General features: G+C 38.0%; 1 protein-coding gene across 12 annotated transcripts in view; it reads right to left on the bottom strand.

Moving 5' to 3' along the window:
- MLLT10 (MLLT10 histone lysine methyltransferase DOT1L cofactor) overlaps window positions 1–19,012 on the bottom strand; it is a 252,303-nt gene that overhangs the window by 96,275 nt on the left and 137,016 nt on the right. For all 12 annotated transcript variants that reach the window (XR_014260523.1, XR_014260524.1, XM_082449646.1 and 9 more), the window contains one exon: window positions 12,378–12,473. Coding sequence is in view for 10 of the 12 variants with exons in the window: in XM_082449646.1 (XP_082305772.1) it covers window positions 12,378–12,473 (96 nt within the window). In the remaining 2 variants the exon portion in view is untranslated. The remainder of the gene's footprint in view (window positions 1–12,377; window positions 12,474–19,012) is intronic.

Here is a 19,012-nt window from a genome sequence, read left to right as displayed (position 1 = left end):
AGCTGTGTGCAGGCTTTCCCTAGTTTTGGCGAGCAGTGGTTACTCTTTGTTGTGGTGCATGGGCTTCTCACTGCGGTGGCTTCTCTTGTTGCGGAGCACGACTCTAGCTGTACGGGCTTCAGTAGTTGTGGCATGCAGGCTCAGTAGTTGTGGCTTGCAGGCTCTAGAGCGCAAGCGCAGTAGTTGTGGCACACAGGCTTAGGTGCTCCACGGCATGTGGGATCTTCCCAGACCAGGGATCGAACCTGTGTCCCCTGCATTGGCAGGTGGATTCTTAACCACTGTGCCACGAGGGAAGTCCAAAAAACGCAAATTTAAACAATGTTAACAACACTAATAACTGGTAAGGATGTAGAGAAAAATAAACTCTATTCATTGCTGGCAGGGATGCAAAATGATTCAACTGTTTGGAAAACAGTTCGGCAGTCTCTTATAAAACTAAACATATCAGGGAATTCCCTGGCGGTCCAGTGGTTAGGTCAGGGAACTAACATCCCACAAGCAGTGTGGTGCAGCCAAAAAAAAACCAAAAACCAAACAAACAAAAAAACAAAACTAAACCTATGATCCAGCAATTACACTCCTTGATTTTTAACCAAAGGAGGTGAAAAATTGTGTCCACACAAAAATCTACATGTGGATGTTCATGGCAGCTTTATTCATAACTGCCAAAACTTGGAAGCAACCAAGATGTCCTTTTATATGTAGATGAATGGATAAATAAACTGTGGTACATCCAGACAATGGAATATTATTCAGTTGTAGGAAAAAATCAGCTATCAAGCCTTGAAAAGACAGACGAATTTTTTTCTGATTTATTTTTAAATTTATTTATTTATTATTTTTGGCTGTGTTGGGTCTTTTTTGCTATGTGTGGGCTTTCTCTAGTTGTGGCAAGCGGGGGCTACTCTTTGTTGTGGCGTGCAGGTTTCTCACTGCGGCGGCTCCTCTTTGTGGCGGAGCACGGGCTCTAGGCGCACGGGCTTCAGTAGTTGTGGCTCACAGGCTCTACAGCACAGGCTCGGTAGTTCTGGTGCACAGGCTTAGGTGCTCCGCAGCATGTGGAATCTTCCTGGCCCAGGGCTAGAACCTGTGTCCCCTGCATTGGCAGGCGGATTCTTAACCTCTGCAGCTCCAGGGAAGCCCAAGACAGATGAATCTTGAATGGATATTACTAAGTGAAAAAATCTAGTCTGAAAAGGCTACATATTATATGATTCCAACTATATGACATTCTGAAACAGGCAAAATTATGAAGACAGTAAAAATTTTTGTGGTTGTCAGGACTTGGGAAGAAGGAGGAATCAATAGGTAGAAGACAGGATTTCCAGGGTAGTGAAACTCTTCTGCAGGATACTATAATGGCAGATACACGTTATTATACATTTGTTAAAAACCACAGAATAGAATGTACAACATCAAAACTGAACCCTAATATGCCAACTGTGGATTTTAAGCCTTAATGATGTGTCAGTGGAAGTTCACAGATTGTAACAAATGTACCACTCTGGTGTGGGATGCTGACAGTGGGGGAAAGTGTCAGGAGTTATATAGGAAATCTCTATACCTTCCGGTCAATTTTTCTCTGAATCTAAAACCACTCTAAAAAATAAAGTTTTTTTTAAGCTGCCTATTTTAGAGAAAAGAAAGGTCTTGAATAAATTCATATCAACCTTAATAAATTAGAAAATGAAGAGTAAAAGAAACCCAAAGCAAGCAGTAAAAAGGAAAAAATAAAATTAGAAGAGAAATCACTAAAATATAAAACATAAAAACAACAGAGAAAAATCACTGGAACCAAAAGCTAATAATTTAAGATCATAAAAATTCATAGCCAGCCTGGTTAGAAAAAAGAGAAAAGACTGTCAAAGCTCACTCAAGAAGAAATAGATAACCTGAATATAGCCCTATATCTATTTTTTTTTAATGAAATTACAGTTGAAAACGTTCCTCTAAAGAAAACTCTAGGCCCAGATGGCCTTAAAAGTGAATACTAGTGGGAGTTCCCTGGCAGTCCAGTGGTCAGGACTCCGCACTCTTACTGCCAAGGACCCAGGTTCAATCCCTTGTCAGGGAACTAAGATCCCACAAGCTGTGCAGTGCAGCAAAAAGAAAAAAGAAAAAAAAGTGAATACTATCAAACATTGAGAAATATTACCAAATTTACATAAACTCTTCCAGAAAACAAGAGTGAATACGTGCAATGCATTCTATAAGGCCAGCATTCCTTTTGAAACCAAAACCAAAGACACTGTAAGAAAATATGGGTCAATATCCCTCATGAATACAGAGGCAAAAATTCCTGTACAATTGCTAAAAGTAGAATCAAACAGTATATAAAAATGGTAATACATCAAGACCAAGTGGGATTTCCCCAGGAATGCAAGGTTTTTTCAACACTGGAAAAATCAACCTTTGAAAAATCAACATACTTCATCATATTAACAGATTAAAAAAGGAAAAAAATTAATCAATATATCTATTAAAAATATATAAACAGTCTCTTCAGCAAGAGGTGCTGGGAAACCCTCATGTCAATCAATGAAATCAGAACACTGACACCATATACAAAAATGAACTCAAAATGGCTTTAAGACCTAAATGTAAGACATGACACTATAAAACTCCTAGAAGAGAAGAACATAGGCAAAACATTCTGTGACATAAATCATAACAATATTTTCTTAGATCAGTCTCCCAAGGCAAAAGAAATAAAAAGCAAAAATAAACAAATGGGGCCTAATCAAACTTAAAAGCTTTTGCACAGTGAAGGAAACCATCAACAAAACCAGAAAGAACCTACAGACTGGGAGAAAATGTTTGCAGACGATGCAACCAACAAGGGCTTAATTTCCAAAATATACAAACAGTTCATACAACTCAATGTCAGAAAAACAAACAACATAATCAAAAAATGGGCAGAAGACCTAAACAGACTGCTCCAAAGAAGACATACAGATGGCCAAAAGGCACATGAAAAGATGCTCAACACTGCCAATTATTAGAGAAATGCAAATCAAAACCACAACAAAGTATCACCTCACACCAGTGAGAATGGCTATTAAAGAGTCTACAAATAATAAATGCTGGAGAGGGTGTGCAGAAAAGGGAACCCTCCTACACTGTCAGTGGGAATGTAACTTGGTGCAACCACTACGGAAAACAGTACGGAGGTTCCTTAAAAAACTAAAAATAGAACTACCATATGATCCAGCAATCCCACTTCAGGGCATATATCTGGAGAAAAACTTGGTTCAAAAGTATACATGCACACCAATGTTCACTGCAGCACTGTTTACAATAGCCAAGACATGGAAACAACCTAAATGTGCACTGGCAGATGAATGGATAAAGAAGATGTTGTGTACACACACACACACACACACACACGTTCACAGATTAGAAGACTCAATATTCCTGAGGTATCAATTCTCCCCCAAAACGATTTGAAGATTCATTACAGTTCAAGTCAAAATACCAGCAGTTTTATTTCTACAAATTGACAATTCTAAAATTCATATAAAAATGCAGAGAACCTAGAATAGATCAAACAACTGAAAGAGAACAAAGTTGGAAGTGGACCCTATCTGACCTCAAGGGTCATTATAAAGCCACAGTAATCAAGATTGTGTGGTATGGAACAGAACAGAGTCCAGAAAGAGACCCATACATATATGGTCAACTGGTTTTATACAAATGGGAGTAAAGGTAATTCAGTGGAGAAAGGACAGTCTGTTCCACAAATGGCTCAGGAAAAACTGAATATCAGTATTCAAATAAGTGGACTTTGATGTGTAACTCACATCATATGCAAATTAACTCAAAAAGGATCATCGACCTAAATGTAAAACATAAAAACATAAAACTTCTAAAAGAAAACATATAACATATCTGATAAAGGATTTGCATCAGAACATATAATGTCTCACAAAACTCAGTAATAAGAAAACAAACCAATAAAAAGGAAAAAATAAATAAATGGCAAATATTCACATGAAAAGATGTTTAACATAATTTAGGCCATTAAGGAAATGCAAATCAAAACCACAATGAGAAACTGATACATACCCGCTAGAATGGCTAAAATTAAAACGACTGATTATACCAAGTGTTGCAGAGAATGTAGAGGAACAAGAACTCTCGTACACTGATGGTAGAATTGTTAAATGGTATAACCACTTTGGAAGATAGTTTGACACTGTCTTAAATAATTAAGGGCATACCTACCATGTGACCCAGCTATTCTACTCCTTGGTATTTATGCAAGAAAAACTAAAGTGCATGCCCATACAAATACTGTACAATGTTCCTAGCAGCTTTATTTTTAATAGCCCAAAACTGGAAACAACCTGAATGTCTATCAATTATTAAATGGATTAACAAATTATGGTATGTCCATACAACAGAATACTAGTCAGGAATAAAAGGGAATGAACTCTTCATACACACAATATGGATGAGTCTCAAAATAATTATGCTGAGTGAAAGAAGTCAGATAAAGAAGTGTACGTACTATATGTTTCCATTTTTAACATTCTAGAAAATTCAAACTAATTTACAGTGACAGAAAAAACAACAATAGTTGCCAGGGCAAGGGTAGTCGTGTGAAGGCAAGAAGGGGATTACACTAAGTCACAAGGAAACTTTTGCTAATCATTTAGCAAATCAATTCACAAATTTCCCACTTCAAATATGTGCAATTTATTGTATGTCAATTTTACTTCAAGAAAGCTAACAAAAGGTCCAATGTATTTGATACACTAAAATTTTGAATACTTTTTTTATCATAAGATTATTGTGTATGTGTGTGTATTTCCTTAAAAATTAAGTCTCCAAAAAAAATTTGTTGAAGGATGATTAGCATTCAAGGGTGTTGTGTTGCTGAATAACACAAGAAAAGAACAAAGAGACTGACATATACTAAAAACATAGTGGATAAATCTACACCTGGATTTCTTAGTAACTTAAAAGTTCTACAGATTTCTTTAAAAGTTAATCTTTAAAGAAGCATATTAGAAGTTTTTAAACATTAAGAAATCAATTAACCTATTTTACAGAAAAATGTTTGTTCTACTATCAAAAAATCTTAGAAAAACAGTATAAACTTTAACAGTTATTTAAAAGTTATACTTACTGAAAGGCCAAGAGATACAAGAAAACAGAACTTAACTATGGCTTTCCCTCATTCAAAGGTTTTTTTCAGAAAAATAACACTGACACCAAACAAATCGGCACAAGGTAAAGAGCTAAGAATTTCTTCTCTTATCCTTCCTTGGCAATATACCCTTCTACTAACACTATGGAAAGAAGGAAACAGATTTGAAGTACTCAGAAAGACCAAACTGAGGAAATCAGGGGAAGCGACCACACTGTCCTACAAACACAAGGTGAGCCTCCTTTTCTGCTTTCTCAACTTGATGTATTATATTAAAGGATTCCCTTAATTCAAGTCTCTGCAGAATCGAATCCCATCTGTTCCATCTAATCCTCTTATATCTAAAAACCTAAACCTCCCAATGACAAAAACAACAAGCTGTGTTTTCCAGGAAGGACACTTACATATACAATCTTAATGATTAATATGAAAATCCTACTCTGTTCCTAGTGACTTTTATATATCTATGTATCACCAGCAGTACACTACCACGGTTATCAAGGATTTATGTGAAAATATTATATTGATAAATTAAAGTTGCAATATTTAAAGGATTACAGTGACACCACATTGACATGGTGGTGACATCGAGGCATTTACTTGCTGCTAATTTCTAGCCTGAAAAATGTTTAGAGTCAAAAAAGGGTTAAAAAGTAGACATAAAGTACAATTAAAAATTTTAAGACCGGCAGAGTCGATTCTAAGTTAATAAAGAAATAAAATGGAATTTTGCCTTAAGGTGTAAGAAATGACAAATGCAAGGTTCAAAAATGTACAATCGAAACTGGCTATAGAGTACAGGGATTTAAAAACTGCAATAGTAAATTAAACTTCCCAGTGACTCAATTTAAATGTGCTCTACAAATTTTAACCATGGGGTCTAAAAGGAGCCTTGAAGATCAGAATATAACTCAGCCATACATTCCTTGACGTAGCCCTATGTTTCCATCAACAGAAGGTAATAAAAAGTGTGGTGAACCAACAGTAAAGGAACACTGCCCTCCTAAAAGGAATCTATGGCTCAAATCCTCTACCATCCATCCACTGGGTCAAGAAGGAGCCCAGGGCTTCCCTGGTGGCACAGTGGTTGAGAATCTGCCTGCCAATGCAGGGGACACGGGTTCGAGCCCTGGTCTGGGAAGATCCCACATGCCGTGGAGCAACTAGGCCCGTGAGCCACAACTACTGAGCCTGTGCGTCTGGAGCTTGTGCTCCGCAACAAGAGAGGCCGCGACAGTGAGAGGCCCGCGCACCGTGATGAAGAGCCGCCCCCGCTCGCCGCAACTAGAGAAAGCCCTCGCACAGAAATGAAGACACAACACAGCCAAAAATAAATAAATAAATAAATAAAAATTTTTAAAAAAGGAGCCCACACTACCTACCCCTTTCAAATACTCAAGGCCTGGGCTTCCCTGGTGGCGCGGTGGTTAAGAATCCACCTGCCAATGCAGGGGACACGGGTTCGATCCCTGGTCCGGGAAGATCCCACATGCCGTGGGGCAACTAAGCCCATGAGCCACAACTACTGAGCCCATGTGCTGCAACTACTGAAGCCCATGTGCCTAGAGCCCATGCTCCGCAACAAGAGAAGCCACCGCAATGAGAAGCCCGCACACCACAATGAAGACCCAACACAGCCAAAAATAAATAAATAAATTTAAAAATTTATAAAAAAATACTCAAGGCCTCACCAGATTATCTGCCTTAAATCTCCAAGGGTTAATCTGATTATGACTTTACCAAAAGACAGACTCCAGGTCAGTCCTCACCTGCCTCTTTGCCACTCACTAACAGAAAGCCCAGAATCCAGTTTAATCCTCACCTGAGTCTTTCTCACTCAGCCATGAATATGTTGTCCACACACCCCCGCCGCTCCCTCCTCAACAGCTGAAACCCTTCCACTGTTCTCTCTGGAACTCAGAATGATCAGGAAAAGCTGCTATATTAAACTCAACCTTGGGACTGCCATGGTGGTCCAGTGGTTAAGACTCCACACTTCCAATGCCGGGGGCCCAGGTTCGATCCCTGGTCAGGGAACTAGATTCCCACATGCTGCAACTAAGACATGGCACAGCCAAATAAATAAATAAATATTAAAAAATAAATAAGCTCAACCTTTTCTCAGAATATTCCCTGCAGATTCTTGCTCTAACAAAACCAGGGGTCGCCCTGAACATCCTGTTTACCTCACAGTTACTTCAAGTAATGGATACTCTACTCCAGCTACTCTACTCTGGTTTCACTGGCTATGCAGGTGGGCTGGGTTCTCTTGCTCTTCAATGCTGATTCTAAACCCCTCTCTCAGGCTTCCCTGGTGGTGCAGTGGTTGAGAATCCGCCTGCCAATGCAGGGGACACGGGTTCGAGCCCTGGTCTGGGAAGATCCCACATGCCGCGGAGCAACTGGGCCCGTGAGCCACAACTACTGAGCCTGCGCGTCTGGAGCCTGTGCTCCACAACAAGAGAAGCTGTGACAGTGAGAGGCCCGCGCACCGTGATGAAGAGCGGCCCCCGCTTGCCGCAACTAGAGAAAGCCCTGCACAGAAATGAAGACCCAACACAGCCAAAAATAAATAAATTAAATTAAAAAAAAAATAAAAATAAAAATAAACCCCTCTCTCTGAAGCCCTCCAGGTATAAAACCTCAAAACATCAGACCTTATCACTCACTAGGTCTCACTGTTACAGTTATTATCAATCCCTTAGAGCAGAATTTGGAAAAGTACAAGTTTAGTTGTATTTTGGGTCTTATTTAAGGCACATGGGATCTTTGTTGCCGAGTGCGGAATCTTCATTGCAGTGTGTGGGATCTTTAGTTGCAGCATGTGGGGTACAGTTGCCTGACCAGGGATCAAAGCCAGGGCCCCTGTATTGGCAGCATGGTGTGTTAACCACTGGACCACCAGGGAAGTCCCAGCCTTTTTTTGTTGTTGTTGAATTGTATGAGCTGTTTGTATATTTTGGAAATTAAGCCCTTGTTGGTCGCATCATTTGCAAATATATTCTCCAAGTCCGAAGGTTGTCTTTTTGTTTTGTTTATGGTCTCCTTTGCTGTGCAAAAGCTTGTAAGTTTGATTAGGTCCCATTTGTTTATTTTTGCTTTTATTTCTATTGCCTTGGGAGACTGACCTAAAAAAACACTGGTACAATTTATTTCAGAGAATGTTTTGCCTGTGTCCTCTTCTAGGAGTTTTATGGTATCCTGTCTTATATTTAAGTCTTTAAGCATTTTGAGTTTATTTTTGTGTATGGTGTGAGGGTGTGCTCTAACTTCACTGACATGCAGCTGTCCAACTTTCCCAACACACTTGCTGAAGGGACTGTCTTTTACCATTGTATATTCTTGCGTCCTTTGTCAAAGACTGTCCATAGGTGTGTGGGTTTATTTCTGGGCTCTTTATTCTGTTCCACTGACCTGTATGTCTGTTTTTGTGCCACTACCACACTGTTTTGATTACTGTAGCTTTGTAGTATTGTCTGAAGTCTGGGAGGGTCATAACTCCTGCCTTGTCCTTTTTCCTCAGGATTGCTTTGGCGATTCTGGGTTTTTTATAAAGTTTCCATATAAATTTTATAATTATTTGTTCTAGTTCTGTGAAAAATGTCATGGGTAATTTGATAGGGATCACATTAAATCTATAGATTGCTTTGGGTAGTATAGCCATTTTAACAATATTAATTCTTCCAATCCAAGAGCAGGGGATATCTTTCCATTACTTTGAATCATCTTCAGTTTCCTTTATTAAGGTTTTGTAGTTCTCAGCATATAAGTCTTTTACCTCCTTGGTGAGGTTCACTCCTAAGTTTCTTTTTCTTTTTTGAAGCAATTTTAAAAGGGATTGTTTGCATTCTCGTTCTGTTATTTCATTGTTACTGTAAAGGAATGCAACTGATTCCTGTATGTTAATCTTGTATACTGTTACCTTGCTAAATTCGTTTATCAGTTTTTGTGTGGAGTCTTCAGGGTTTTCTACATATAGTATCATATCATTTGTGTATAATGACAGCTTTACCTCTGCCCTACCAGTTTGAATACCTTTATTTCTTTTTTTGTCTGATTGCTGTGGCTAAAACTTCCAATACTATGCTGAAGAGAAGTGGTGAGAGTGGGCATCCTCGTCTTGTTCCAGATTTGAGCAGGAATGCTTTCAGCTTTTCAACGTTGAGTATTACATTCGCTGTGGGTCTGTTGTAAATAGCTTTTATTATGTTGAGATATGTTCCCTCTAGAACCACTTCTGCAAGATGCTCATCATCACTAATTATTAGAGAAATGCAAATCAAAACCACAATGAGGTACCACTTCACACCAGTCAGAGTAGCCATCATTAAAAAGTCTACAAATAACAAATGCTGGAGAGGCTGTGGAGAAAAGGGAACACTCTTATACTGCTGGTGGGAATGTAAATTGGTGCAGCCACTATGGAAAACAGTACGGAGGTTCCTCAAAAACTAGAGTTGCCACATGATCCAGCAATCCCACTCCTGGGCATATACCCAGACAAAACTATAATTCGAAAAGCTACATGGCACCCTTATGTTCACAGCAGCACTATTTACAATAGCCAAGACGTGGAACCTAAATGTCCATCAACAGACAAATGAATAAAAAACATGTGGCATACACTGGGTTGGCCAAAAAGTTTGTTCCGGTTTTTCCATAAGATTTTACAGGAAAACCCAAATGAACTTTTTGGACAACCCTAAACACACACAAACACATACACACACACACACACACACACACTGGAATATTGCCCAGCCATTAAAAAGAATGAAATAATGCCATTTGCAGCAGCATGGATGGACCTAGAGATTATCATACTAAGCAAAGTAAGTCAGAAAGAGAAAGACAAATATCAGATGATATCACTTATATGTGGAATCTAAAATACGACACAAATGAACATATCTATGAAACAGAAACAGACTCACAGACATAGAGAACAGACTTGTGGTTGCCATGAGGGAGGGATGTGGAGGAGGAAAGAACTGGAAGTTTGGCGATTAGTAGATGCAACCCATTATATATAGGATGGATAAATAACAAGGTCCTACTGTACAGCACAAGGAACTATATTCAGTATCTTGTGATAAGCCATAATGGAAAAGAATATGAAAAAGAATATGTATATATGTATGGCTGTGTCACTTTGCCATACAGAAAAAATTAACACAACACTGTAAATCAACTATACTTCAATTTAAAAAAATTTAAAAAAGAACACAAGTACCATACCCAAAACTGAATTCCTCTTCTTCCCCTAAACCTACCACACCCACAGTCTTTCACATCTTTGTCAACAGCAGTTCCATTCCTTCTAGTTATGTGGGCTAACATCTTTGGAACCATCTTTGGATCCTCTTTCTCTTACACCTCTTATCTATAAGAAAGTTACATGGGTTCTACTTTTGAATGTATTCATAACCTGATCACCTTTCACCACCCTCCAGTGTCACCACCATCCCTTTCTGGATTATTGCAATAACCTCCTAATGGCCTCCCTCCTTTCATTCTTGACTCTCTATAGTCCATTTACAACAAAGCAGCCACAGGTTCTTACAAAACCTAAGTAACACCATGTTACATCTCAGATCAGAACTCTTTAATGGAGGGGTTCCCAACCCCCAGGCTGGTACCAGTCCGTGGCCTGTTAGGAACCGGGCTGCACAGCAGGAGGTGAGTGGCAGGCGAGCAAGCGATGCTTCATCTATATTTACAGCCACTCCCCACTGCTCGCATTACTGTCTGAGCTCCGCCTCCTGTCAGATCAGCAGCGGCATTAGATTCTCAAGGGGGAAGAACCCTACTGTGAACTGTGCATGTGAGGGATCTAGGTCGCGTGCTCCTTATGAGAATCTAATGCCTGATGATCTGAGGGGGAGATGAGGCGGTGATGCTAGCACTGGGGAGCGGCTGCATATACAGATTATCATTAGCAGAGAGGTTTGACTGCAGAGACCATAATAAATCAATCGCTTGCAGACTCATATCAAAACCCTATCAGTTAGTGGCAAGTGAAAACTAGCTCAGGGCTCGCACTGATTCTGCATTATGGTGAGTTGTATAATTACTTCACTATATATTACAATGTAATAATAATAGTAATAAAGTACACAATAAACTTAATGCACCTGAATCATGCCGAAACCACCCCCACCACCCCCCATCTGTGGAAAAATTATCTTCCACAAAACCAGTCCCTGGGGCTTCCCTGGTGGCGCAGTGGTTGAGAATCTGCCTGCCAATGCAGGGGATACGGGTTCGTGCCCTGGTCTGGGAAGACACCACATGCCGCGGAGCAACTAGGCCCGTGAGCCACAACTACTGAGCCTGCGCGTCTGGAGCCTGTGCTCCGCAACAAGAGAGGCTGCGACAGTGAGAGGCCCGCGCACCACGATGAAGAGTGGTCCCCGCTCGCCGCAACTAGAGAAAGCCCTCCCACAGAAATGAAGACCCTACACAGCCAAAAATAAAAATATAAATAAATAAATACATACATACATACATACATACCAGTCCCTGGTGCCAAAAAGGTTGGGGACCGCTGCTCTAACGGCTATCTTCTCACTCAGACTAAAAACTACGTCCTTCCACTGGCTTATACAGCCCTATGTGACTAGCCTCTCATCCTGGCCTCTTCTCCTACTGCACCCCTCCCACCTCCCTTTCTCACTGTCCCAGCTGCCCAACACCATCCCCACTTGCTTTCTTGTTAACCACATGATTATAATCTTAATAATATTTAACATTTACTAAGTAATATTTACTATGAACCAGACATTGTTCTAACTGCTTTATACGCATTACCTCATTCAATTCCAACAATTATCTCCCCCACTTTAACGAATGATGAAATTGAGTTACAAAGAGGTTAATTAACCTAAGAGCTTGGTCTGTAAGTGGTGAAGCCAAAATTCAAAATCACAGGTGGACAAAGCCCACTGCACAGCCCAAAGTTTACATCTCAATGATGCCCCCCGCTTGTTATCCTCACTTAACATTCTTCAGAAATAAGCACAGAATAAACAGAAGATAGAATAAAGGACTAAGAATGGAAAACCTAAAGCACTTGATGTAGGGTTAGAGAGGTGGAAATGCTTAGAAGAAACCAGGACACTTCCTCAAGTATTTTCAAAATTCAGCACATAACTAGTTAAACAGTAAAAGTCAGCACATAACTAGTTATTATGTAGAACAAAATATGACACTTAAAACTTACTTTTTCTGTAGTAACAGTCAAGGAAGGAACCAATGCAGGTGATGGTTCTGGTTGCTTCTTGTGTTTTTGTTTGTGTTTGTCCTTTTCTTTATATTTCTAAAAGTGAATAGAAGTAAAATCCAATTTAAATTTAAATCATAATCCACATATATACAATAAAGATGAGATTTCTATATAATTGTGTTTAAGTAATTTACAGTGTTAACAAATATTTGTCAAAAATAACAAAATCACTTCTAACCATGATCATATTAAATATAAACAATACTAGTAATATACTTATGGTATTACTATATATATTACTACATATTAAAATATATAGTAATACTAGTATAACTTATTTTAAGGTGACTTCAGTTCCCTTATCCTTGACCAATGTAGAACAATATATAAACAACTGAAGTCTACAATTATTTGCTACTTTTATATCTGACAAACTTTTTCTTCTGTTAAAAACACCAAATACTGTTGCATACATTTCATAAATAGCACTTTAAAATTTACATAGCCCTTTGACATGCACTATCACATCATAATGATGTCGGATTCTCCATCACCATGCTTTAAATTCTATGGCCCACAAACTACAAAACAGGGCATAGAAACTCAGGCAAAAAATTCTTTCTGAGGTTTACTCCGAAAATAGATGAATTAGTTATCTCTGCTAAAACTGATGAATTGAAATATAACAAAGGAATTCAATTAATAAGAAATTAATTACATATTAGGAGCCCAACCTTATTTAACATCAAAAACTTTTAACCAAATCATTCTCAGATGTTTGAATCAGTAGGTAAGAGTCAGTATTTGATGTGAAGTTTACTACTATTTCGTTAATTCAACTTATTTGTCATAGTTCATAAATTTAAACATTCGGAGCACTTAATCTATTCAAGGCATGAAAGAATAATATCACTGGCCCTGCCCTAAAACAGATTACATACCAGCAAAACAAAAAGCATAAAAATTAAGGATAGATGTTTGACTATAATACCCAAGAGTACTGCCACTCTTTGCTTTTAACTCCTGATTTAATAAGTACATTAGATACCTCTTGACTGCAATGTTAATACTTTAGTAAAAGAAAATGTAAAATAACACAATAATAGTTTTTATTCAGATTTTTTAGGAAGTTTTCTTACTATGAAGATATTTTAACTGTGACAGATCATAAGATCGTAAGGACTCATGCCTCCAATTCTTTGTAATAGGATGTCATGTACAAGTTCTGGAGCCAAGAAGAGCCTTGAGAAGTCTTCTATGTCTTTCACCTTTGCCCCCTTAGGTCCCAGTCATCATGTAAAGAGTCTGAATAAGAACAAGATAAACAATCTCTACAACCTTGGAAAGCACACGAGAGCAATAAGTAAAGTATGCATGTGTAAATCTATGAAAATGTGAATGTATGGAAGTCATCATGAAATAACACAGAACTTTGGTCCTCTGTAATACGCCAAGAAATACATCCTGAGACGAGGATTGCAAATGCTCAGTGGAAGAGACTATGAACAGATTATATTCATAATATTGGCTGGTAAAATATGAATCAACGCAGTCTAATGACTTTCACACTAAAAAGATAGGCTGATTTTAATAGGACAAAAGGAAATTCCAGGAAAATATTCAATTAATATAAATATTTAGCATATGACAAAGACAGGATACCAAATCAGCAAGCAAAGACTGAAATTATTTAACTACAATAACTGGTTAATAATTTAGGGGAAAGTATCTTATACAAAGTAAGACAAAATCCAAATGGATTACTTTAAAGAGTTAAATAAAAATTAAAATAATCTAAGAGGTTAAAGAAAATATTTTTTAAAACTTTAAAGAAAGACTTTTTCTAAGAGTAAAAAACTCACTAAAAAATCAGAAATGGATACCGTATGCTAACTCACATATATGGAATCTAAAAACACGGTACTGATGAACCTAGTGGTGGGTCAGAAATAAAGACACAGACATAGAGAACGGACTTGAGGACACAGCGGGGGAAGGGGAAGCTGGGACGAAGTGCGAGAGTAGCATTGATATATATACACTACCAAATGTAAAATAGATAGCTAGTGGGAAGCTGCGGCATAGCACAGGGAGATCAGCTCAGTGCTTTGTGACCACCTAGAGGGGTGGGATAAAGAGGGTGGGAGGGAGGCTCAAGAGGGAGGGGATATGGTTCACTTTGATTCACTTTGTTGGACAGCAGAAACTAACACAACATTGTAAAGCAACTATACTCCAATAAGATTAAAAAGAAAATCAGAAATGGAAAAGGCAGTTTTAGCTATTCAAATTCAAAATACTTCTACATCAATTTAAAAACCATTAAAAAGCTAAAAACAAACTGAGAAGTGAGTTAGTATGTTCCGTATTTCAGTGCTGTTTAAATTTTTTATAAATCAGTAAGAAAAAATATATATGCCATAAAGCAATGTACAAAGGGCAATTTATAAAAGAAACAGAGTCACTAAAGCAACAATAACAAAGAATGTGCAACCCAACTACTAGAGAACTTAATGGTAATATTTTTCTATTACCTAGTGATCAAAATTGTTGGGGTTTTGTTTATAATAAGACCCAATGTCGCCCAAGTTACAATGAAATGAGTACTTGCATACATTACTTGAGAGAATGTAAAAATGCAAAGGACCATTTTAAAGGTAAGAGTTAGAAACCATGAATACATTATCTGATCTAGTAACTTCACCTTTAGGAAGTGAACAAAGGTTTAAATAGTTTATTATGCTACTATTTGTGATGAGAAAAAACCTGAAAACAATCTGAATGTCCAACGACACAGATGTGGTTGAAAAAATTATTATATAACCATGTAATGGCCACTTAAAAAGCATGTTCTGAAGGAATATTTAAAGATTTGGGAAAATGGTTAATATGATATGAATTTTGCTTTAAAATTTTATGCAAGGAGCCAAAGAAATATGAGAAAGAAGAACAAATCTGGAGGCATCACAGGCCCTGATTTCAAACTATACTGCAAAACTATGGTAATCAAAATACTATGGTACTAGCACAAAAACAGACACACAGATCAATGGGAAGGAACAGAGAGTCCAGAAATAAACCCATGCTTACATGGTCAGTTAATCTATAACAAAGGAGGCAAGAATATGCAGTGAGGAAAAGACAGCCTCCTCAATAAATGATGTTGTGAAAACTGGACAGCTACATGCAAAAGAGTCAAACTAGACTACTTTCTTACCCCATATACAAAAATAAACTCAAAATGACTTAAAAAGAAGACCTGAAACCATAAAACCAGAAGAAAACATGGGCAGCATGGTTTCTGAAACTGGTCTTAGCAGAATCTTTCCAGATATGTCTCCTGAGGCAAGGGAAGCAAAAGCAAAAATAAACAAAAGGGACTACATCAAATTGAGAATGAAAAGCTTTTGCACAGTGAAGGAAACCAGCAACAAAATGAAAAGGCCACCTACTGAATGGGACAAGATACTTGCAAACAACATATCTGATAAGGGATTAATATCCAAAATACACAAAGAACTCATACAAATCAACATCCAAAAACCAACAACCCAATAAAAAAATAAGCAGAGGACCTGAATAGACATTTTTCCAAAGAAGACATACAGATGGCCAACAGACACATGAGAAGATGCTCAACATCACTAATCGTCAGGGAAATGCAAATCAAAACCACAATGAGATACCACCTCACACCTGTCACAATGGCTATCATCAAAAAGACAACAGGGGCTTGGGCTTCCCTGGTGGCGCAGTGGTTGAGAATCTGCCTGCCAATGCAGGGGACACGGGTTCGAGCCTTGGTCTGGGAAGATCCCACATGCCGCAGAGCAACTGGGCCCGTGAGCCACAATTACTGAGGCTGCGCATCTGGAGCCTGTGCTCCGCAACAAGAGAGGCCGCAATAGTGAGAGGCCCGCGCACCGCGATGAAGAGTGGCCCCCGCTTGCCACAACTAGAGAAAGCCCTCGCACAGAAACGAAGACCCAACACAGCCATAAATAAACAAAAATAAATAAATTTTTTAAAAAAAGACAACAAATAATAAGTTGGCAAGGATGCAGAGAAAAGAGAACCCTTGTGAACTGTCGGTGGGATTGGAAATTAGTGCAGCCACTATGGAAAACAATGTGAAGATTCCTCAAAAAATTAAAAATAGAATTGCCATATGATCCAGCAATTTCATTTCTGGGTATTTACCCAAAGAAAACAAAAACACTAATTCAAAAAGACATATGCACAATGTTCATTGCAGCATTATTTGCAATAGCCAAGATATGGAAGCAACCTAAGTGGCCATCAGTAGATAAATGGATAAAGAAGACAGTGTGTGTGTGTCATATTACTCAGCCATTAAAAAAATAAAATCTTGCCATTTTACATGAATGGATTTAGACAGTATTACACTAAGTTAAATAAGTCAGACTAAGAAAGACAAATACCACATGACCTTACTTTTATGTGGAATCTAAAAAACAAAACAAACAAACCGAATGAAAACAGACTCAGATGCAGAGAACAAACTGAGCGGGGTGGGGGAGAAAACTTCCAGCTATAAAATAAGTGAGCAAAGGGGCTATAATACACACCATAAAGAATATGGTCAATAACATTGTTAAGAACTTTGTACAGGGACAGATGGTTACTAGACTTATTATGGCGATCATTTCATAATGTATGTAAATATCAAATCACTACATAGTACACCTAAAACTAATGTAGTACTGTACATCAACTATATTATTTCCATAAAAAATAAATTTAATAAATAAGTGAATAAAATTTTATGCAAAAAGAGAGTACCAACCAGAAGGAAATAAACAAATACTGAATATTTTTATGTAAAACCATAGGTAAGGACAACCAGCGTCACTCCTAAATATATTAGTGTGTATAATTAACAATAAAAATAATCAGAATTGTAGCAATTTGTAATTTACAAATACATATATTATCTCATTTAATCCTTAAAACAGCCCTGTAAGGATCTATTTTTACAGATCACAAAGGAATGGCTTAAACAAGCACAAAATAGACTTTAACCTACACCTCCCAAGAAAGTTAACTGAAACCTCTAAAAAAAAAAAAAAAAAGATTTTTTTTTTTTTAATTTAAAGAAAAATATAGTTAAGCTACCCATGATGACGAATTATAAAATGGAAATTTGGACTTCCCTGGTGGCGCAGGGATCAAGAATCCACCTGCCAATGCAGGGGACACGGGTTCAATCCCTGGTCTGGGAAGATCCCACATGCTGCGGAGCAACTAAGCCCATGCGCCACAACTACCGAGTCTGCGCTCTAGAGCCCACGGGCAGCAACTACCGAGCCCACACGCCACAACTACTGAAGCCCACACACCTAGAGCCCGTGTTCCGCAACAAGAGAAGCCATCACAATGAGAAGCCCACGCACCGCAACGAAGACCCAACGCAGCCAAAAAACAAAAAACAAAAAACAACAAAAAAGGAAATTTGAAAAAGATGGGGAAAGAAGAAAGATATAAAAGAAGGGAGAGAAAATGTTTCCATTTTAAAGTAGCTTTGGCTCCAGAATGAACTATTTTCTACGTAGAAGCTAGGGACAATACAGGAATTTTTAACCTAAGTTTAGAGCAAGATAAACAACTAAAAGACATCCAATGTTTCCAGTGTTCAAACTGGAATGGGTAAAGAAATTAACTGCTAAAGGAAAACTAAAGTACAATACAGTAGAGATAACACTTGAAATAAGTTCATGTCTTCAGACACAGAGAAATCAGATAATCTCAGAGTTTGAAAAGTACACATGCAATCGATGAACAACTGGTAGAAATATTGGGGGTAAATTAGAAAGTGAATTCTAAAAGGAATGCAATATTGGGCTTGAGGTTATTACTTCCCCAGAAAAATTCTAAGTTATCAACAAAGATTTGCTCATCTGTAGGAAAGAATTTCATCATCACTAAGTGCAAAGAAGAGTTCATCAGGAAGCCCAATATGAGAAATTAAATTTCTAGTAAGGAGAGTGTGTCTAGATTCAAGAACTCCTAACACTTAAAAAATGGTGATTTGAAATCACATCAAATTTTTCCAATGTTAACGATTCAAAATCAAACAAACAAAAACCAGTGAAAACAACAAACCAAATAGCAACCAGAACTGGGGGAGAGGCAGAGGCAGATAATAATGCATTAAACGAAAACTGGCAAGCAAGCAGTGAAACAGAAGACTTCAGAAATAGAGGAGAAAATGCCCTGGACTGTACTATAGAATTCAGCTATTAATAATCCTGCTTCCAAAATTAGCTAAAATTCTGAGAATATCACAAAAAACCCTCAATCTGCAGAGAAGCAATCTTTTCTTTTTGTTTTCCTGCCTACTTAATTTGTTCTTTCTCTGCCTAAAGAGTAGTGCAAGCTTCAGGGCAGAAACAGGAAAAACTAGAGGAAGGGAGAGTACTGACTCTTTGGAAGTAAAGGATCTAGGCTAGGAGTGAATTATATAAAATCAGAGGGTATTCTTAACTGTATGAGATACCCCCACACAGTTAAGAGATTAAAACCTAGTATAAGACATTTAATCAAAAATTAGAAAAGAGAGTTGAGCCTGAGGTTTTACCAAAAACTGCATACTGCCCCAGCTGAGCTTTTAC

This window comes from Balaenoptera physalus (genome assembly GCF_965194825.1).
Source record: "Balaenoptera physalus genome assembly, chromosome: 2".
Classification (NCBI taxonomy): Eukaryota; Metazoa; Chordata; class Mammalia; order Artiodactyla; family Balaenopteridae; genus Balaenoptera; species Balaenoptera physalus.
The sequence above is the reverse complement of the archived record's forward strand: the minus strand, read 5'-3'. Positions and strand labels throughout refer to the sequence as shown.